The 20,215-nt window shown below is 51.8% G+C and overlaps 1 protein-coding gene across 3 annotated transcripts; it reads left to right on the top strand.

Moving 5' to 3' along the window:
- The first annotated feature begins 565 nt into the window (after positions 1-565).
- On the top strand, positions 566-16,505 carry LOC122375918 (importin-9-like). 3 transcript variants are annotated; one of them, XM_043355500.1, is made up of 20 exons: positions 566-811; positions 1,136-1,405; positions 1,686-1,893; positions 2,076-2,234; positions 2,516-2,667; positions 2,991-3,089; positions 3,753-3,911; positions 4,265-4,352; positions 4,548-4,698; positions 5,325-5,490; positions 5,945-6,023; positions 6,863-7,000; positions 7,848-7,987; positions 8,295-8,455; positions 8,817-8,931; positions 11,308-11,474; positions 12,375-12,459; positions 12,665-12,814; positions 13,276-13,381; positions 15,398-15,465. In XM_043355500.1, the coding sequence occupies exons 1-20, from the start codon at positions 695-697 to the stop codon at positions 15,448-15,450; spliced, it is 2,763 nt and encodes a 920-aa protein (XP_043211435.1). In that variant the 5' UTR covers positions 566-694; the 3' UTR covers positions 15,451-15,465. The 3 variants fall into 3 exon arrangements, with proteins under 3 accessions (XP_043211435.1, XP_043211436.1, XP_043211434.1); XM_043355501.1 differs by lacking the exon at positions 15,398-15,465 and adding an exon at positions 14,738-15,327; XM_043355499.1 differs by lacking the exon at positions 15,398-15,465 and adding an exon at positions 15,513-16,505 and having other exon boundaries at positions 574-811.
- Positions 16,506-20,215: the final 3,710 nt, after the last annotated feature.

Below are 20,215 nucleotides of genomic sequence, written 5' to 3'. Positions count from 1 at the left end.
TGTTGAGATTCTCATTATACTTTGCAATCTGGATAAAAGGGCTTTTCATTTCACGATTTCCTGCCTAACCCATTCTGTCTGAAATATATCAGTTTCTTGGACAACCCTGCACCATTACAATAGTTAATTAGACACAGGGCTCATTTTGGTCCAGCACTGCTCCAAGCAAAATCTACGCTGTTTCAGGGTAAATCTGCACCACACCATGCAGTGGCTGAGTGCCATTGTATACCACATGCATTTTTTGCAGGAGTTGCCTTCCTTGTACCCTGTAGAATATGGGGTACAAAATACACCTTCACAAACATGCCATTATTAATCACCAGGTGTTCTACCATGCAAAGCCAGAAACAATTTTCTTAGGTCAGAGGTCATTTCCTGAGGCCAGAGGTCACCAGAACATAATCAGTTTTGCGTTTGTACGGCAGTACTAAGCTTCTTGGTTTGCTGTTACCAATTACCCTTACTTTTGCTCCAACTGTGTCCTAAACTACCTATGTAACATGAATGTTTCTGAATGTTTCGTACTTGAAATATTTTTTTTATCGAGGGTAAAAGCACTGTTCTCTTACACTCCAAAACTCTAGCGGCAGTTGTTTGTGTCTCGCTTTATTGCAGGACCTGACTGTTTTATTTCTCAGAGTATGGCCGCCATCTGTCAGAGCTGACGGTGGATGTGCACTGCGCGCTGCCGATGCGCCAGCTGGCCTCGGTTATGCTGCGGCAGTACGTGGACACCCACTGGACGCCGGCCAGCGACAAGTTCCAGCCGCCAGAGCCCAGCGAGGCCACCAAGACGTTCATCAGACAGGTCGGGAAACATGCATTGGCTGTGGACAGCACATCTTGAACTTTTTATTCCAACTGCCTACACTAAACCACTCAACAATATTTGTTGAATGTGAATGTTTTGTACCTACTGTGATTTTGTGAATGTTTGATAGAATACATGAACTTTGAGCGCCAAGCGGTACGTGCGGTCACACTCAACGACCTGGAGCAGCAGAATGACCCTCAGACTACATTCGTCATGGCCTTCACGATTTATCACATGCCCGACCTCTTCCGTCCCGAGCTCTGTTACGGCTTGCGTTACTGTAAGCTGAGCCGCCCCGTTTCCCGTCTGTGTGCGCAGGTGCTGCCGATGGGCCTGAAGGAGTCCATCAGCAAGGTGCGCGCCTCGGTGGCGTATGCGCTCTCCTCGATCGCGCACTGGGACTGGCCCGAGCAGTGGCCGGAGCTGTTCGACATTCTAATGGCGTGCCTCAAGAGCGGCGACGAGCACGCGGTGCACGGTGCCATGCGCGTACTCACCGAGTTCTCGCGCGACCTAACGGACGTGCACGTGGCCCAGGTGGCGCCCGTACTGCTCTCCGAGTGCTACCGCATCTTTGTAGAGTCTGACGTGAGTATTACTCGCGGATGGAGAGTTGCAGGAGAGGTGTGCCATTGTAGTGATGGATAGCAATGAAGGCCCTCTGGGCCGCGTTTAAGCTATTTTGATAGATAACTTTTGATATGCTTTGCTCCGCTGTTGATGCAATTTTGTGCATGCCAATGGGCAATGGCAACATTTATTAATTGTGTTAACGTCTCCGCCGCTCGCCACCGATTGTGTGTGCGCTGCCGCTGACGTGTTTCTGCACCGTACCGCCGGCTAACAACTGATGACGTTCTGCCGGCAGCGGTACTCTATCCGCACCCGGAGCCGCGCCGTGGAGATTTTCCACACGGTCGCCTCCCTGATCGCTACCGTGGCCGAGTACGACCGGAACCTGGCCAAGAGCCTGCTGGTGCCCGTGCTGCCCAAGTTCACCGAGGCGCTGGTCAAGAGCCTCAGCGTGCCCTACGGACCGGCCTCCGACTGCGGACTCAAGATGGAGGTGCTCAAAAGTAAGTCGACGTGGTGTTATCGTATCCCATCTAGCTTATGACTCATGGCCAGCTTACAGAAGAAGTATGCAGTGTGTCTGCACTCCGCAGCTCCTCACAGGCTGGCAGGGGTGAGGTCTGCCCTCACAGTAAGTGCCATCCCGTAATTGGTCTCCCCTCACGGAGCCGACGTCTGTTTCCAGCGATCCGGATGCTGGTGAAGAACATGCCGAAACACACGGTGCAGTGGATGGGCGAGATCCTGACGCCGGTGTGGAACACGCTGACTTCGAGCGCCGAGCTGTATGTGCGGTCACATATCAACGACCTGGAGCAGCAGAACGACCCCACCGACTCGGACGGTACGCTGCGGCCGGAGCTGGGTGTGGCTGAGGGTGTGGTGTCGGGTATAGGTATCGGTACTGGTACCGGACGGTACGCCGCGGCCGGGAGCAGTTGGTGGGCAGTTGAAGTGAATGCAGTGACGGTTTGTGCTGTCCGGAGAATTAGTTTCATTAATGTTGTATGAGCCAGAATTTTGAAACTGTACAGTGTTTTTGCCGGCAATTTTACCAGAATCTTCTACAAACTGAAATTGTTCGTTTCGTGTTCCCTGACAGTCACAACCATATGTCATTTGCAGGTCAAGTTTTATCGTTTGAGAACTTGGTGTACAGCATTTTCGACTTTGTGACGGTGCTGGTGGAGACGCCCAAGTTCCGCAACTCGGTGCGGCAGGGTCTGGACGACCTCGTCTACTATGTCATCGTGTACGGCCAGATCACAGAGGACCAGGTGGGTGGCGCGCACCGAACGAGCGCCGGGTGACCGAGCGGGTGGCAGTTGGTGCTCGTCTGAGGCCGGATGGGGACGGGAGGGGGGGGGGGCTACGGGCTCTTTGCCTCGCAAATGGATGTACTCTATGTATTGTGTGCATAACATTTCTATTGTCGGATGCACTTTTGGTAAATATTTCGTTTGTTTTAGTAGCATGTCATCCATGATACCTAGTATGTATTTCGGTTTTTACTAGAGAAGCTCAGACGTCACTCGCCACTCGACCGGCTGTGTGTGCTGCGTTCTGTCGCTGTGACTGACGGCGCTCTCTGTCACCGCAGATCAACACGTGGTCACACGACCCGAACCAGTTTGTCGAGGATGAGGACGAGGAGACGTTCAGCTACTCGGTGCGCGTCTCGGCACGAGACCTGCTCGTGGTAAGTTTGGGTGTGGGGAGACGTTCAGCTGCTCGGCGCGGGACCCTGCTCGTGGTAAGTTCGGGCGTGGGGAGACGTTCAGCTACTCGGTGCGCGTCTCGGCACGAGACCTGCTCGTGGTAAGTGCGGGCCGGCTGGTGGCCATCCATGATCCAATGACGGAACTCATGTGACATTTTGTGGGATGCACTGCTATCTGGGCTGTTCTTCTTTTGCTTTGTTACACAGTTATTTGGCTGGTGTTTTTGTGTCCCTCGGCCCAGACGTTTCATGTAGTTTGAAAGTTTGCCTGCCCACTGAGACACACCATCCTCGTCTTTGACTGTATCGTCACAAATCTCCTTGATGCGACCGAGTCGCGGCAATGATGGTTATATGCCATGCCGTAAGCACCGATTCTGTTCTGTTACTGTCGTTTATCCTATCTCAGGCTTTGTGTGCCGCTGCAGCCTGGGTTTGTGCCGGTATTTCTGCCTGTGTTTCTGTCCTCTCTCACTCCCCCCCCCCCCCAGCAGTAATCTGTACCGTTGTAACCCGCCCTGCCCCGTCCACGTAGTCTGTGTACTGTGTAGTGAGTTCGAGGGCGAATCGATCCGGCCACGGTGCGCCGCCGCTGTTCCCAGTCACAATGTGTACAGTTGTAACCCGTCTCCCGCCCCACAGAGCCTGTGCCGCGAGTTCGAGGACGAGTCGATCCGAGCCGTGTGCGCCGCCATCTCTCGGCACATGCAGGAGGCGGCCGTGGCACGACAGCAGGGCCACCCCTTCTGGTGGAAAATCCACGAGTCGTGCATGCAGGCCATCATCGTGTGCAGCGCCCAGGTGGGTAACCGGGGAGCATCGTGTGGGAAGAAGGCTAAGAGTGGGGTGCTGTATTGGTCTTTGGCTGTCTACCTTTTCTCTTCTTTCGTAAGTAATATGCGTCGATCGTAAAGCGATAATATGTTGTTTTACGCATGTTGCTGTAACAAAGCGTATTTAAGCACTTATTTTAGCAACGTAATCATTAAAATGTCTATGATCTGACGTTTGCCGGATTGTTATTGTAGTTTCCGGTTTTCTAACGCAGTTAACATGCGTTATGTCCAGCTACCTTCCTTTTCGAAAGCCTCAATTGCGTCGGTGAATCATTCTTATAATGCATTCAAATGACTCATGGGGGTGTGCTGTTTCAGCTGCTCTGCCAACTCTCCGAGAGTAAAGTGCAATTCGATCTGATGGGCTTCCTCGAGAACGTGGTCGTGGCAGATCTGAGCTTGGAAGGTTAGTGCCCTTCTTACCTTTGGATAGTGAGTTTGGAATCGATTGTCTGACTTGGACTGTGAATTGGTGACTGTACTGTGTGTCTGGTGTAATACTCGCCCTCTGTGTTCTCCGGCAGGCGCCTCTCCGTTCCTGTCGGGCTGGTGACTGTGCTGTGTCTCTGGTGTAATACTGACCCTCTATGTTATCCCCCAGGCGCGTCGCCGTTCCTGCTGGGCCAGTGCCTGGTGACGGCCAGCCGGTTCGGCGGCGCGATGAACGTCACCCAGACTCAGTCGTTCCTGCAGGCCACGGTGACAGGCCTGGCGAGCACACAGCCGCCCGTGGTGCGCACCTCGGCACTCAGGTCAGTTCAGTGGCCGCTGCTCGGTTCTCAGGTCGGTTGGAGTCACCACTCGGTTCTCAGGTCAGGGGGGGGGGGGGCGGACTAGTCACGGGTCGGTCCTCGGTCAGTCGGATCGGGTCACCACTCGGACTGCAGGTCAGTCGGATCTCGGATCTTCACTTGTCCCCACCCTGTCAGTGAGATGATCTACTCAGCTATTCTGGAGCACGCCTCAGGCGGCTCCACTCAGGTGGTAATCTCTCGGCTCAAAGTCAGCCGGCTAGTATTGAATAACGGATATGATTTGAATCAGGGGCGGTACTTGTATTCCCGAGACATTGGGTCAGGACACTGTCGCTTAGACCCTACGTGCGCGTGCACATGTCTGCTGTAAAATTAAGGTTTGTCGGCGTACAATGCGGGTGCCGACAAAAGCGTTTGCTCTTTGTTTATTTGCGGAGCCACGACTCTCGCGCGTGAGATTTCTGCTTTGCTAAACCATTGCGTGCGTAATTACGTGTTACGCACGGCTGTTTATTACGTTTATAACATGTAGTTGTAAGTTGTGACATCATATTATATGCACACTGTTCGGTATCTACCTCTGGCCATGTCAGTGCAATGTGTTGTCTGTATCTGTGTGTCAGGGCCATCATCGGCTTCTGTGAGGTGGTGAAGGAGCGGGCCGGCGGCGCGGAGGTGCTGCGACCCTTCCTGGCGCCCATCGTCGACAGCCTGATCACCTTCATCACCCAGTACCACGGCGGAGAGGTGCTCGCGTTGATGCTCGAGGCCATGTGCAGTGTCGTCAGCGTGAGTAGAGGGGACGGGACAGGCCGGGTCGCTGGGAGGGTGAATGGGGGTCCATGTAAGTGGAAGTGGCGGGTCAGGGGATCGCCAGGGAGGGTACTGTAGTGGGGTCAGTGAAAGTACTGAGAAGTAAGTGAGAGCAGAGTGTGTGTTCAGAGGCCGTGAAACTGACCCTTTCCGCTCTGGAAGGCGCATTTGTGATGCGCGTTCTGCGACAGGGTTGGATATTTTTGTCTTCGCTTTGGAATGGGGAGTAACGTGGTTGTTATTTCCGGTTCATTATATGTAGTCATTTTTTTTTTTTTTTGAACTCGGCAACTGGCGGGGTGGCATAACTGTTAGGTTTTCTAAGGGGTTTGAGCGAGATAACTGTTGCCGTTGAGATTTTGTTCATTACTTTCGGACACACGATTAGTCAGCGTGTTTTGTGTCTGACCGGTCTATTTTGACGTTTCAGGTCGACAAAGCGTTCACAGCCACATACGAGACGAAGATCACACCACTCGCCATAGCTGTATTCCTTAAATACAACAAAGGTGAGTACTGAGTAGTACATTTTGTACAGCCATTAATCCACAGTAGTTATTTTGGCTGAGATTGTTTCGTTCTCTTTGTGATGGGCTGTGATTCGACGATAGTGAATGTTTCCTACTGCACCGGGCTCCATTCCATCCTTAGTGGGTCGTCCCCGACCATTGTATTCCTACTGCCCCGGGCCCTGTCCCGTCAGTTATGGTGGGCTGTACCCGACCGTCGTATTCCTCCGGCCGGGGCTCTGTTAGGTCTACAGTGTACTGTCTCCGACCGTTGTACACGCATTCCTACTTCTGCGGGCTCGGCACCGGGTTGTCCCCCGACTCCCGACTGCTGCGGGCTCTGTTCCGCAGTGTTCCATTTTTCAGACTTTTTGGTGGCAAATCACACCTAATGGGGAAAATATTTTCATCCCTAAAATATGAATGACCGACTTTACTTCATCTCTGAAAAATGTTTCGTTTATTCCCAACAGCCAGTTTACATGTCACTTGACAGTTCCTGCACCCTCATCCTTTTGTTTCACACCATGTCAAGATCCTGACATGAAATCCTGGTTTATCAGTTGGCATAAAATTGGCATTAGGTACACCATTTTGCAAAAATACTCCAGTTATTTACTTCCCTTTTTCTCATCCTAGGATTTTTGTTTCTTCATCGGCACACCCAACCAAAATCAAATTTTAGAACACTGCTGTTCCGTCTACAGTGGATTGTCCCCAACCGTTGCATTCCTACTCCACTGGCCTCTGTTCTCTATACTCTGTAATATTCCGTGTTGTCCCCGACTGGTAGTGGCTGTGCTATTACTGAAGCACTCTGTGCTCCGCCTGTGTTCCAGATCCGGTGATGGTTTCGCTATCGCAGGACATATTCCGCGAGCTGTCCAAGAACGAGCAGTGTCTACAGGCCCTGCAGAGCCGGCTGGTGCCCACACTACTCAGTATACTGAAACAGGACCCGCAGAAGCTACCCGGAGGTGAGAGCCGCGCCCGGGCGCTACGGGTCGCCACACCGCGCTCTGCCGTGAACAGAACGGTTCACTATGCCGGACTGTACGGGACAGACCTGTCGGGATATGCTCATGGTGGGCGTTGCAGTCCCTCATCTGCTCTAGTTTTTACTTGTCACGTTTGCGATTTGATTAAGAACTGGGGTGCGTGGGCGTCCATTGCAATATTCGTAAATTGCTTCTCGTATGTAAACAAGGCTCTCATATTTTTTTTGTATTGCTGTGACGATATCGAACACCTTGGTATTATGGTAGTTCAATCGTCTAATATGTCCGTGCTTTAGGATACTGACAGTATCTGCCATATCCTCCAGGCCTTCAAACTGTGTTGCTGGATGTGTTGTGGGATACTGACCAGTGTCTGCTATACCCCCAGGCCTCCAGATGGCGGCGTTGGACGCGTTCTAGGATAGTTACCAGTGTCTGCCTAACCCCCAGGCCCTCAGATGGTGTCGTTTTACGTATTTTAGGATACTGATCTGTATCTGTTATACCCCCAGGCCTCCAGACGGTGGCGCTGGACGCGTTCTAGGACACTGACCAGTGTCTGCTATACCCCCAGGCCTCCAGACGGTGTCGTTGGACGCGTTCTAGGATAGTTACCTACCAGTGTCGGCTATACCCCCAGGCCTCCAGACGGTGGCGTTGGACGCGTTCTAGGATAGTTACCAGTGTCTGCTATACCCCCAGGCCTCCAGACGGTGTCGCTGGACGCGTTCTAGGATAGTTACCAGTGTCTGCTATACCCCCAGTCCTCCAGACGGTGGCGTTGGACGCGTTCTAGGATAGTTACCAGTGTCTGCTTTACCCCCAGGCCTTCAGACGGTGTCGCTGGACGTGCTCCAGACGCTGATCCGATCGTCGACACCTCCGCTCAGTGAGCTGCTCATCAGCGAGGCGTTCCCGGTGGCTGTGCGCTGTGTGATGCATACGGACGACAACTCCACAATGCAGGCGAGTCTACTGCCAGTACTGGTTGTTATTGATGTTGTAGTTAGGCTCCGTTCAGCCGTTACCGCGGCGTAGCCGTACGGCTCTGGAGGGTGCCAGTACTGGCCGCTCGCTGTAGAGGGCGCCAGGGTAGAGAGAGAGAGACTCCGGAGAAAAGTGCCGGTATAATTGGCACCAGGCTGAACGAGAAACTGGCGAGAGAAACTGATTAAACCAGAAAGCCATGACGTTTGTGACACCGTATCGTGCCTGTATGGTATGCGTACAGCTGTCGTGTGTTTGACGCTGTATTCTGTCCTCCCTACCACAGTCGGGCGGCGAGTGTCTGCGCGCGTACGTATCGGTGGCCACGGAGCAGGTGTGTGCCTACCGGGACAGCCAGTCGCGCTCGGGCCTCTGGTACCTGATCCAGGTGTGCACCCAGCTGCTGTCGCCCACCGCCTCAGAATTCTCGGCAGCCTTCGTCGGCAGGTGGGTGGCGGGGGCGGCTGTTGGGCCCGGGTGTTGGGTCATGGGGCGGCTGTTAATAGGGGGAGTGTTGGGTCGGGGGCAGTCAGGGGCTGGGTGTTTGTCACGGGCGGCAGTGGGAGGCTGGGCGTTGGGTCATGGGACGGCAGTTGGGGGCAAAGGCCTTGGTCGGTCTGGGTATCTGCTTGTAGGGCGGGAAGACGCCGTTTGGAAAACCAGACTTTCGATGGTGAGAGGCTAACGGGGCGATAATCTGGGCAGTGTTTGATGTTTGTGTTTGTGTCTGCCAGGCTGCTGATGGTGATAGTCAGCAGACTGGGCGATAATCTGGGCAGTGTTTGATGTTTGTGTTTGTGTCTGCCAGGCTGCTGATGGTGATAGTTAGCAGACTGGGCGATAACCTGGGCAGCGAACTGGAGACCCTGCTACGGGCGACGCTCAGCAAGATGGTCAGCTCACAAACTACCATCGTCATACAGGTCAGCCAAGGCTGCATGCGCAGTGCGCACCCAAATCCGTCAGATATGGTGATAATTGTCAACGCTCTGTTTCCGGTATCGCAACTGTGTTTCAATTTCATCAGGCTTGTGCTTGCGACTATGAACGTTGGAGTAAACATCACTAGTCTGAATTCTGATTAGTAGTAGTAGTAGTTTATTAAAGAGCCATCCACAAGACAAGTGGCTATTATGGCCTTCACGTCAATAAAATCGGATCATAACATGCAGGGTAAAATACACACTCACGATGTTACACAACCTAAAATATACATATAGCTCAGGATAAAAAAACACCACCTGCACGGCATCATGATAAAAAACGCGTTCATTACGTGTCTCGTCTCGAGAGTAGGTGGGCCTTCAGGGCTCGCCTGAACCGCGGACCTCGCTGGTTCCGCACCGACATGGGCAGATCGTTCATGAGGTGGGGCGAGCGGTATACAAACCGTCGCCGGCCCGCCTCCGAACGGATGGGTGGCACGTGCAGGAGATCGTCCTGTCTGGTGTGCCGGACATGGCCATGATGGTCCCGGTTGAGGCAGACCTGACGGGCAATGCATTCGGGCTGGCTAGAGGAGAGGACTTTGTCAAGGAGGCAGAGGGATTGGTATTGGAAGAGTTGAGACGAGTCGAGCCACCCCAGCCTGTCTCGCACAGCTGACACGCGGTCAAACTTTCGTTTTCCCGCGATCACGCGAGCCGCAAAGTTGAGCAGCTTCTGGATGGTTGCGAGGTTGCCAGCGCTGCCGCTGCCGTAGACAGAGAGGCAATAGCGGATGTGCGAGACGGCCAGGGCGGTGACTATCTCGGGAAGGGTGTCAGGAGGAAGGAAGTGGCGGATGTGGGATAGTGTTGCGAGGATACCGCAGCATCTACGCGAGACAGCCCTCACGTGCGCGTCCCATGACAGGTGCTGGTCGAAGACCACACCAAGATTTTTGGCCTCAGTGCTGGGCGTCAGGCACGTGTCCTGGTATCTGATTTTGATCGTCGGGAGGTTGCGCAAATTTTGTCTAGAACCAAAAGTGATGAGTTCGAATTTGTTTACGTTAACCTTTAAGCCGTTCGCAAGGAAGTAGTTGCCAAGAGAGGAAAGGGTGCTTTCTATGCGCGATGCAAGCGCTGGAAGAGCAGATTTAGGGCCGGAAACCAAGACCTGGGTGTCGTCGGCGTACTGGATAACCAGTCCATCGGAGACGTACAAGCTCAGGTCGTTGGCAAACGCGCAGAAGAGGACAGGGCCGAGGCTAGAACCTTGAAAAACGCCCTGGTTGATGGGTAGAGGAGGTGAGATTTTGACGCGGCCATCAGAGGAAGTGAGGCTTACACTCTGCGAATGACCGGAGAGATAATTTTGAAACCAGGATGTGTTGACGCCCAGCAGCTGGAGTTTTTCGAGCAATTTAGCATGACTGATAACATCGAAACACTTGCTAAGATCAATGAGACAAAGAATGGAGAGAAGCCCAGAATCTGTAGCAGCAAGGATGCTGTCGGTGACGCACGTGAGGGCGGTCTCGGTAGAGTGCTGCGGACGGAAGCCATGTTGGGTTGGGGAGAGGAGATGGTTGGAGGAAAGGTAGTAGTAGAGTTGGCGCTGAACTGCCCGCTCCACTATTTTGGCAAGGACTGGGATGATGGAAATAGGACGGTAGTTGGAAGGATCGGCAGGATCACCGGACTTGTGGATGGGATGGACGAGGGAATGCTTCCAGGATTCCGGGAAGATATTGGAGATGAGGGAGAGGTTGACGATATGGAGGAGGACGTGACTGATGGCGTTGAAGGATAGCTTGATGGTTCGAATGCAAAGTCCGTCAGATCCGCGGGACGGGGAGTTGCTCATGGAGCTGATGATGGCATGTAGGGTGCTGAGCGTGATCGGAAGTAGCCGGAAGGCGCAGGCTCCCACCCTGGGCAGTCGCGGGGGAAGTGAGGGGGGCGGACCCTGTGCGGCGAGCTCGGCGGCAACGCGTGGGCCGACATGGACAAAAAATTCGTTCATCTGTTCGGCGGAGATGGTAGGTGGTATCGTGCACGCTGTCTGGTGGTGATTATGGTGTACAGTGTACACTGCCTCCCTCAGAGTCCGATAATGGTGTACCGGCTCTGGCTGTCTGCCTATAACTCTTGTCCGTGTATGACTGTGTCTCCACTCCATCCCCCTCATAGTCTGATTATGAGGTACGCGCTCTGTCTCGTTCTCAGAGTCTGATAATGGTGTACACGCTCTGTCTCCCTCAGAGTCTGATTATGGTGTACGCGCTTTGTCTCGTTCCCAGAGTCTGATAATGGTGTACGCGCTCTGTCTCTCTCGAGTCTGCTTATGATGTACGCGCTCTGTCTCGTTCTCAGAGTCTGATAATGGTGTACGCGCACCTGGTGAATCTGCAGCTGGAGGCGGTGCTGTCCTTCCTCAGCTCGGTGCCAGGCCCCTCCGGTCAGTCGGCGCTCCACTTTCTGCTGACAGAGTGGTGCGGCCGGCAACACCTCTTCTACGGCAGCTACGACGTCAAAGTCAGGTATGCAGCGCCGGCAGAAACTCAGCCTGCTTAAATAACGTCTCCTAAATAATGAGTCAGCTCCTCCACTCACCTCCTAAATAATCCTAAATAACGATCGAATGACGAATTAGAGCAGACCAGGCAATCCGGGAAGCAAACGTTCATTGATGTCTAATGTCCGCTCACCGTTGTTTTCATATTTTTAGGGGATAATATTTCATTGATTACCAATTTTATTTGTAGTAATTTCGTGCTTTCGGTTGTTTACGTAAAATGTTGGCCGGAGGGTAACAGCGATGCCTTTTGACATGTCTTCTCGCCCTTTCTGTCAAATGTGTGACCAATTATGGCCCTTCATAAGCTGCTGAGTGTTATGTCCGAGCCACTAGCCATTGTCATAGGTCCACTCTTGCCCCCGTAGTGAATGGCCCTGTCTAAACTGTTGGATCTAACGTACAAGCTACCAGCGGATCTGATGTATCAGTGTGACCAAATTCGTTTAGCGTTAGGGGGAGGATGTTTAAAAAAGTCGTACGAGGATGTCACTATTTTCAAAAAACTCGTCTTCGGCCTCATTTTAGGTGCAGTTTTACAGACAATGTGGGAAAAAACTATACCTGACGTCAAGTTCTGGTGGAAAGTAAAAAAACAACAACAAATGTTGTCATTAAAGATGTAAAAAACGACATTGCAAGCGCGACAGTACGAGTATGATGGTGCGAATCGTACATTGGAACATTTTCAGTCTTTATTCCCACACTAGGTAGGTATGCTTTTACGACAAAAACGTCGTGATGATGTAATTTTAAAATTTCTGAGGATGTCATTATACTTTTCATTGGGGGTGACTTTCCCCGCAACATCACCAATTTGGCCACACTGTGATGTATTGACTGTCCCTTCCTCACCTGTCCTCAGTGTGATGGCCTTGTGTAAACTGCTACAACATGGCGTCAATACGCACGACTCGCGACTCAGCGAGATCACCGTCAAAGGAGACGAGGTAAGAGTCCGATTTTGTACGTACGCGACTATCAGAATGTTTCCGTATTCATTGCCGCTAAAGAATGGAACTTCGGCTAATTTATCGGTTTGATTTTTTTTTTTTTTAACTTGGCATAAGAACTGCTCTGGCTGAAGGGTGACTGAGTCAGTTACCCCCGGCTCATTGGACTGTACTGTGACTGACCCCTGCCGCCGTCCCGCAGGTGATAAACACGGGCGGCTCGGGGATTCGCACCCGGTCACAGCGCGCCCGAGAGCCCGAACAGTTCACTTCCATACCGGTCCTAGTCAAAATATTCAAACTGCTCATCAACGAGCTCTCGTCGGCCATCGAGCGAGACGCCGGCAGCGAGGTGAGGTCGCGCGACTGGTGAAGGGGGGGGGGGGGTGAGATCGCGCGGCTGATGAAGGGGGGGGGGGGTCGCTGTTGTGGGATCGTTCGACTCCGCTGCTCGGGCTACGGCTTATAACGTGGAGAGTGGGAAGAGGGTGTGAGATGCGGACCGGGGTGAAGTAGGGAGCACAGGGCGAAGGCATTGTGTTTCGTGATGTGCCGTTTCCAATTTGCGAGATGCTTACAAGCCATATAGTAGTGAACGTGGTATATGTTGGATGCACTGCATTTGGCCAATAATTTTCCAACAATAATTGCTTTCTCGTTACGGTTGTGGAATTGTCCGTCCCGGCCCGCACACAACGCGTCTGACACATGCTGTCATATGTCATATGCCTTCCCTGCCCGCGGACAGTGCCAATACCGTCTGTCCGTCCCCTCTGGCGTTGACGTACTGACCCGCCACCCTCGGTGTTTCAGTCGGAGAACGAGGACGAGTACGAGGACGGCGAGGACGAGGACCCGGAGAGGGTCGACCTGCCCGAGGGCGTGCCGCTCTCCCAGGTTCTGTCAAACGACTTCCAAGGTCAGTCCGCAGCGGCCCGGCCCACGCCGACCGAGCACCATGGCACAGGGCGGGGCTTCACTGGGCGGAAAACGACGGTGCTGAACAGCGCCAACGATTTACCGAAACTGAGCGTACCCTTCCCTGAAAAGACCCCTGCGGAAGATTCATAATTGATCGGAGGCTGCAGACATCGCTCTAACCACGCCTTCTTCATTGCATTGCATCGACCGCCGGCCCTGCACTGATACGCGACTCAAGACACTAACTGTTTTGGTGTTGCTGAATTTATGATCCCAGTTGATCTAACGATAAACTACTGGTAGGAGCTGCGATCCAAAATGGATACCATTTGAAGACATATCCTGGATCCATAATTTCATGGCACGTGGCGACAAGATAAGGACAAGGATCAAATATCTGTGTAGTTCTAGGCAAAAAAAAAATAATGACCCCCAGGCGAACACATCGGAGTGTGATCACCTAAGATCATTAAAACAGAACCATTTCAGATTGCGCTATATGTTCATTGAACACATAATAATCCCAATGAGCACCACCCCAGATCAAAAGTCGTGGATCGTGTCTTGTGGCGACCTCGTCTGGAGAAGGTACTGCCCGAAATTGTAGCCCTCCACGAGCGTAATTGGGTGTGGTGCTATGTTTGCGAGTCGGAGGGTGTGAAATCGCTGATCACTGCTTTTTGTAAGCTGAGACTGTGTTCAGGATTGGTAGTTTTCGTAATTTGTTAAAACTAATCAAAAGTTGGCAGTTTAGTGAATCAATTACGAATGAAAGTGAAATTATTGTTTTATCAGATTACTGGAATTACTCTTCAATTTCTCTTGACGGCTGATTCGATTCTAACGATTTACGTGCTGCATTGGAATAAGTGGATTAAAAGCGGACTAACATCATCGCCAGGTGTCATAGTCTTCGTTTTTGCGTTCGTCGCGGTCGTTTCACAGGTCATCATGCATTTATAGCGATTAATTCACGAAAAGGTTATTTGCTGCGCTGTTTGTGCACCCGCCGTCTGCCGCTGTCTCCAAATGTGCAACTTCAGCATCCCTCTACGGTTGGTATCTACACAGTCAGTAGGTTAGGTAATTGTAACACAATTTTGAAATGTAGCCACGATGTAGATTTTCAGCTCACTTTATCCAGTGTCTTAGTCTGGGACTTGTCTTTGAGACGGCGTCTGTGCCGCCTCGTCCGGTTAATGCCATGTAGACGCCATGTTGTCGGCAGATCACGGCAGACACGATGTCTGTGTCAGTGAGTTGCACGACGTTGTCTATGTCGGCAGGCTTCTACTTTGAATCGTTGTTTGTAATGGCAGGCTACTAATTTTCCAATGTCTGTCTACATCAGCAGGTTACGACTTTGACGCTGTCTGTGCTGGCAGGTTACGACTTTGACAGTTGTCTTTGTGCCTGCAGGTTGCAACTTTAAATGTGTATTTGTGCCTTCAGGTCATGACTGACACTGTCCTTGTGACTACATATTACGAATTTGGCATTGCCTTTGTGGCTGCAGGCTACGACCTTGACACTGTCATTGTGCCTGCAGGCTGCGACTCTGACACGGTGTCAATCGTTACAAGTCATAAGAATACTATATACCTACAGGTTTAAACTTAGTCCGTCTGTGCATGCAGGCTACGACTTTGACACGCTGTCTGTGCCTGCGGGTTACAACTTTGCCTGTATGTCTGCAGGTTACGACTTTGTACCTAGTATGCCTGCAGGTTACCACTTTGACACTGTCCTTGTGTCTGCAGGTTACGACTTTGACACTGTCTCTGTGTGTCGACAGGCTACGACTTTGGCGTTGTCTTTGTGCCTGCAGGCTGCTACTTTGAGAAAGTGTCTGTGCTACGACTGTGACGCTGACCACATGTCGGCAAGTGGTGACTTTGACCCTGTCTCTGTGTCTGCAATTCTGGACTTCGACACTGTTTTTGTACCGTTAGGTTACGACTTTGACACTGTTTGTCTGTGCCTGCAGGTGACGACTTTGTCTCTATCTCTGCAGGTTACGACTTTGACACTGTAGAAGAGGAGGACGCGCTTTGTATTGGTAGTTAACGACTTAACCACTCTCTTTATATCGGCAGGTTACGACTTTGACACTGTCTCTGTGTCTACAGGTTACGACTTTGACACTGTAGAAGAGGAGGAGGACGCGGACGCGCTGGCCGACCCGGTGTACCACGTGGATCTGAAGCAGTACCTCACCGAGTACCTGGCCTCGTTCTGCCAGCAGCCGTACATCGCGCTGTTCGCGCCGCACCTGCAGACCAGTGAGCGGCATGTGCTCGCTCAGATCGGCGTGCGGACCGTCTGAGACCGGCACACACTAGACGCCCGGTGTGCGCGAGAGTGTGTGATTAGTGAGTGACGACAGCGGCGCGCTGTGCACCCGCTGTGTGCCCGCTGGGACGGGGACAGTGCTGCCGCCCTCACCGCCGAGCGCAGGCGGCGCTGTTTGGCGCGGACGGTGCCGCCGCCCGCGAGCCGGGTACAGGCGGCGCTGCGGTCGACAGAGGACCGGCGCGGCTCGGTGCTGATAGTCACTGAGGAGGCCGCCGCGGAGCTGTGAATGCCGGGACGGGAGGGGAGCGAGAGCGCTGAGAGTGTCAACCCGACTGGGACAGGTTCCCGCTGCCCTTGTAAGCGTGACAGTGGATTTACCGGCGCAGTGATCACATTAAATGCATGGAGGGAAGCTATATTTTTAATATGGCTCTTGTAACAGTGCGGTTTTTACTGGTTAGACACTGTACAGAGGGTTTGAGCTTGTGCGCTGGTGTTTGTGTGGATGCGTGTTCTGTTATCCGGTACCTCCGGAGCCGGCCGGCGCCCGCGCACGCCGACTGTTGCGGCGCCCCCTTCTCCCGTCTGTCGGCGGCGCTCGGCCCGCCGGTGGCAGCGGCGGTCGGCCGCCGCCCCCTGCCCAGTCTCCGACGCACGCGAACTGTGGGTCAATTCCCGGCCGACCCAGGCCAGGCCGCCGAACGGTGTGCAGTCACATAGGCCGCGGCCGACCCGTAGGCACTGCATGACCCGGCCCGCGGTAGCTCGGGAAGCATTTATTTATTTTCACCCACATTCGCTTTAAATATATAGTTTGATTCTGGAAACGTTCTGGTGTCGTGTGAAGTGTGTAGCTTGTGGTGGTGGCCTTTGAGTGCAGCCTTTGAGGGCTGCGGAGTGCAGGTGTCATACCCGAGTGGCGACGGGCATTGACATTCAAATGAAGGCGTCCTCTGAGTAGAATAGGAGCGCGCCAGTCACTGCGCTGGTCGTGACTTGCCAGCCCTCTCCCCATTGATGCCAAGTATCATGAGGTAGCATCTGAAGAGTCACGGATTTCGCACCGAATAACCCTTACGCAGATCAGTTAGCTTGAGACAGACGTGTTTCATCGCCGCTGACCTACATCTGGATCTGCTTCGGATACGTGGCTCATGGGTCACCAGCGCAGGCGAAAGCATGTGAGACTGTTTAATTTGTCCTACCCTGTGGATATGCTTTAACAAAAAAGGAATGAATATGATAGACGGCAGCAGCAATTTTCAAAGACAATTTGATTCTTACGAAATGAATCATGAAGCTTCAATTGAGATTCAGGCACAGCATAGTTCATAATGGTGATGATTTTTTGAAGACTTCAAACGCTCCTCGTTACCTTGCGAAGCAGGCGAATTAGAGAAGGCGGATGTGAAATGCTCCCTGCCACTACGCGGATTGTAGGCCTACATTCAATGTTTTCTTCCCATTGCTCATTTGTTGATACCGACTGACCTATTCCCTGTTCAACCTTGTTTCCTTTAATATACCTATCTCACCGAGCAAATGTGCATTATTGGAAGTCTTAGCAAATTTACCTTAGCATTTGGGTCAGCCAAGGCTAGAAAATCAGTGCCAAAAACGGTGTAACAAAAAGTCACCTGTGATAAACTTGGACCGTTGAACGTAATGGCAGACGCCGGCGGCGGTCTACTTACCCCGTCGGCCGGCCGACCGCCGTGCCCCGTAATGAGCGCGCTCTGAAGGTCTGGCGCCGCAGCCATTGGGTTACGTCACCGCCGGCGGCGGAAGAGGAGTCGGCGCGCGCGCGCGCGGTTTTCCGGAACATCCGTCCGCAGGGGAGGTGCGTGGGAAGGACACCGCCTCTGGCAGCACCAGATGCATCCCAAACAGGCACCGCCGCGGCCGCCGGGGGCCGCCAGCCTTGGAGTCGGCCCGCCCCCCGCACCTAATGAACAGCTGGCGAGACGTGGCGAGAAAATCGCTTAGCGAAGACATCCCGACGCCATTTAGGGCATTGTGATCGCCGAATGGAATTCAGAAACAGCTCTGAAGAGAGTCGACCAAGGCTACGTGGGTCAGAATGAACTGATATCGAGGTCGAGCTGGATGAGAACAGACGTAAAAATGTTTTAACTCTCATGGCGGGAATGAAAGAAGTGAAGTTATACGGGACAGACGCTGAATTTTAGCGTTTCATCTACTGAATAATGCTACAAACGACTCGGCCGTGGGCGACTGAGAGGGTCAGTGCGACTCTTCAGCCAGTAGTTCGCCGTACGTTCCGTTGTGCAGTTGACGGGAAGATACGGTGTGAATAATAATAGAATTAGCCGGCGACCTGAGTGAGAAAGCAACGTTGCGGAATTGCCGAGAAGCTCTGTTTCTATGATTTGTTAATTACGCTTATTGGCGTATTCGCATGAATGCATTTTTTATCACGACCTTTGTCTTGCCAGGTCGTAAGTAACGTGCATTGAATGAAGTGCTCGTAAAAGTCTCCATATCTGAATATCATTTCTTGATAAGCGAATACGGTGTATAATGCTGTTCCTCGAGGAGCAGGCTTAGGGTCTTGGAGATGGCGTTCGATCCCCCTTCCCCTGGGCAGGTAAAGGGTTAATCACTGGGCTGTTGTGACTGCAATCTATGAATGCCGAGGGTCACCAGGATGAGGAACGTCTTGCATCGGAAAAAGTCAAGGTCGGCGGGAATGTATGGGCACTCAGCCGTTTACGATAGGTCGCGTAAATACGGACCCGGGGCTGAAACGGCCCGTTACTGGGAGAGTATCGTGACGTCACGGGCGGGCGTGTGATGTTTGGCAAGGTTTATCAACAGTAAACCTACAGTAGGCCGGGGCTCGCCTCCGGGTCGTATGGTGATGCTGGGCCAGGTGGGGATGTCTAATTTTTGCACCGTTCTGTTCACTGCTGTGTTGTGTTCTGTCATTTGTGGAGTTGGAGTCACGTATAGGTCTCCCTGTGCATGATAATGGGAAGCAGAAAAACAATGATAATTGGCATAAGATAAGTCAAATATGAACGTTACCAGCGTCAGACATGTGCTTGGATCCGAGAGCTGGATCTATGATCTCAGTGGATCTCTCGACAAAATAGAGGGGTTGGATCTATGATCCGAGTGGATCTCTCGACAAAATTCAGGGGTTGGATCTATGATCCGAATGGATCTCTCGACAAAATTTAGGGGTCGGATCTATGATCTCTGTGGATCCAGCGGGCAAAAATTTGTGGAGGTCCTATGATCTGTATGGATCTCACGACAACATGTAGCCAATGAAACCCTTATCCTACATAATTGTACACCTTTCAGTGAAATACAATTGAGAATTATCACTTGTGGACATGGTTATTGGTTACCAAGAACATGCATATTGCTACTTTTTGTGACCAATTGTAACTTTTTCATGACAGCACTGATGACAATCTTATCAACAAGCTACAGCCACTTAAATTCAATGAACAAACAGTACAGACAGATGCAGTGGCAGCAGGGCACTGCAGATTTTCATTTTGGTCCCATTCTTTCCATGCAACGCCAGTAGGGCTAATGTTAAAACGCCAAAATCTATGGGGGGGGCACTGTACCCTGGTGCCACCCCCCCCCCCTGTTCTGCCGCCTATGGACAGATGTAAGGAAATCAAACCTGGAGGCCAAATAGGTCAGTTTTGTTAAAAATAATCCAGCAATCCACTTCTGCCAGGTATGAAATCCCAATCCAGAATGTTCGTATGAGCTATTAGTATGTGCAACACAATTTCGATTTAGTAAGAATAGCAAGTAGCAACCAACCTCTAATACTTTCCTAATAAATTTCAAGTTCAAAAATGGCATCAAGTTCTTCAGATTACCTACTTTTGGCACATCGTGCCACGTGTGGTGCCTTGCTTTGCTTTTATTATGAGAGAACCTCCCAAAAAAAGACAAACGAAATTCACAGCTCACGTTCTGGTAATGTGGTTTTATTACGTCATTATCGTTTGACCAATGAAAAATCTTGATTTGACCGAAACCGTAATGATTCCAAAAGATTCCCCGTGATAGGCCCTTTAAACTAATGACGTAAGATATTGTTATTCTTTTGAAAAGTGAATAAAATAAAGATGCAAGGCGCACACCGCTCAGGGCACTGTAAAACCATTTTAGCTTACGTTTACGTCATTAACACGCGCACTGCAGCGGGTCTGAGCCGAACACGAACTGCAGGGGGGGGGGGGGGTTGAAAACAACCCCCCCCTGAGATCTCGAAAACGGCGCAACGTAGCGACAAGCGGTAAACGGCGTTGGATAGGTTAAGATGAGATCTACAAGAAATACTAAGATCATTTTTGGGTCAGGTCAAAAACGAGGTCACCAGAGGTCACCGAAGACAAAATGTTACGATTTTCACAACAGGAAGTTCGCGGTAGTTTTTCTTGAATAACTTGTCTTGCACACAAGACAGAGGATCGATTCGAACGCCATCGTTCTTAGCTCGTCAAGGCGCATCGAATGATATATAATATGACCTCGAAAGGTC

This window comes from Amphibalanus amphitrite, unplaced genomic scaffold, assembly GCF_019059575.1.
Source record: "Amphibalanus amphitrite isolate SeventyFive unplaced genomic scaffold, NRLGWU_Aamphi_draft 001957F_arrow, whole genome shotgun sequence".
Taxonomy (NCBI): domain Eukaryota; kingdom Metazoa; phylum Arthropoda; class Thecostraca; order Balanomorpha; family Balanidae; genus Amphibalanus; species Amphibalanus amphitrite.
The sequence above is the reverse complement of the archived record's forward strand: the minus strand, read 5'-3'. Positions and strand labels throughout refer to the sequence as shown.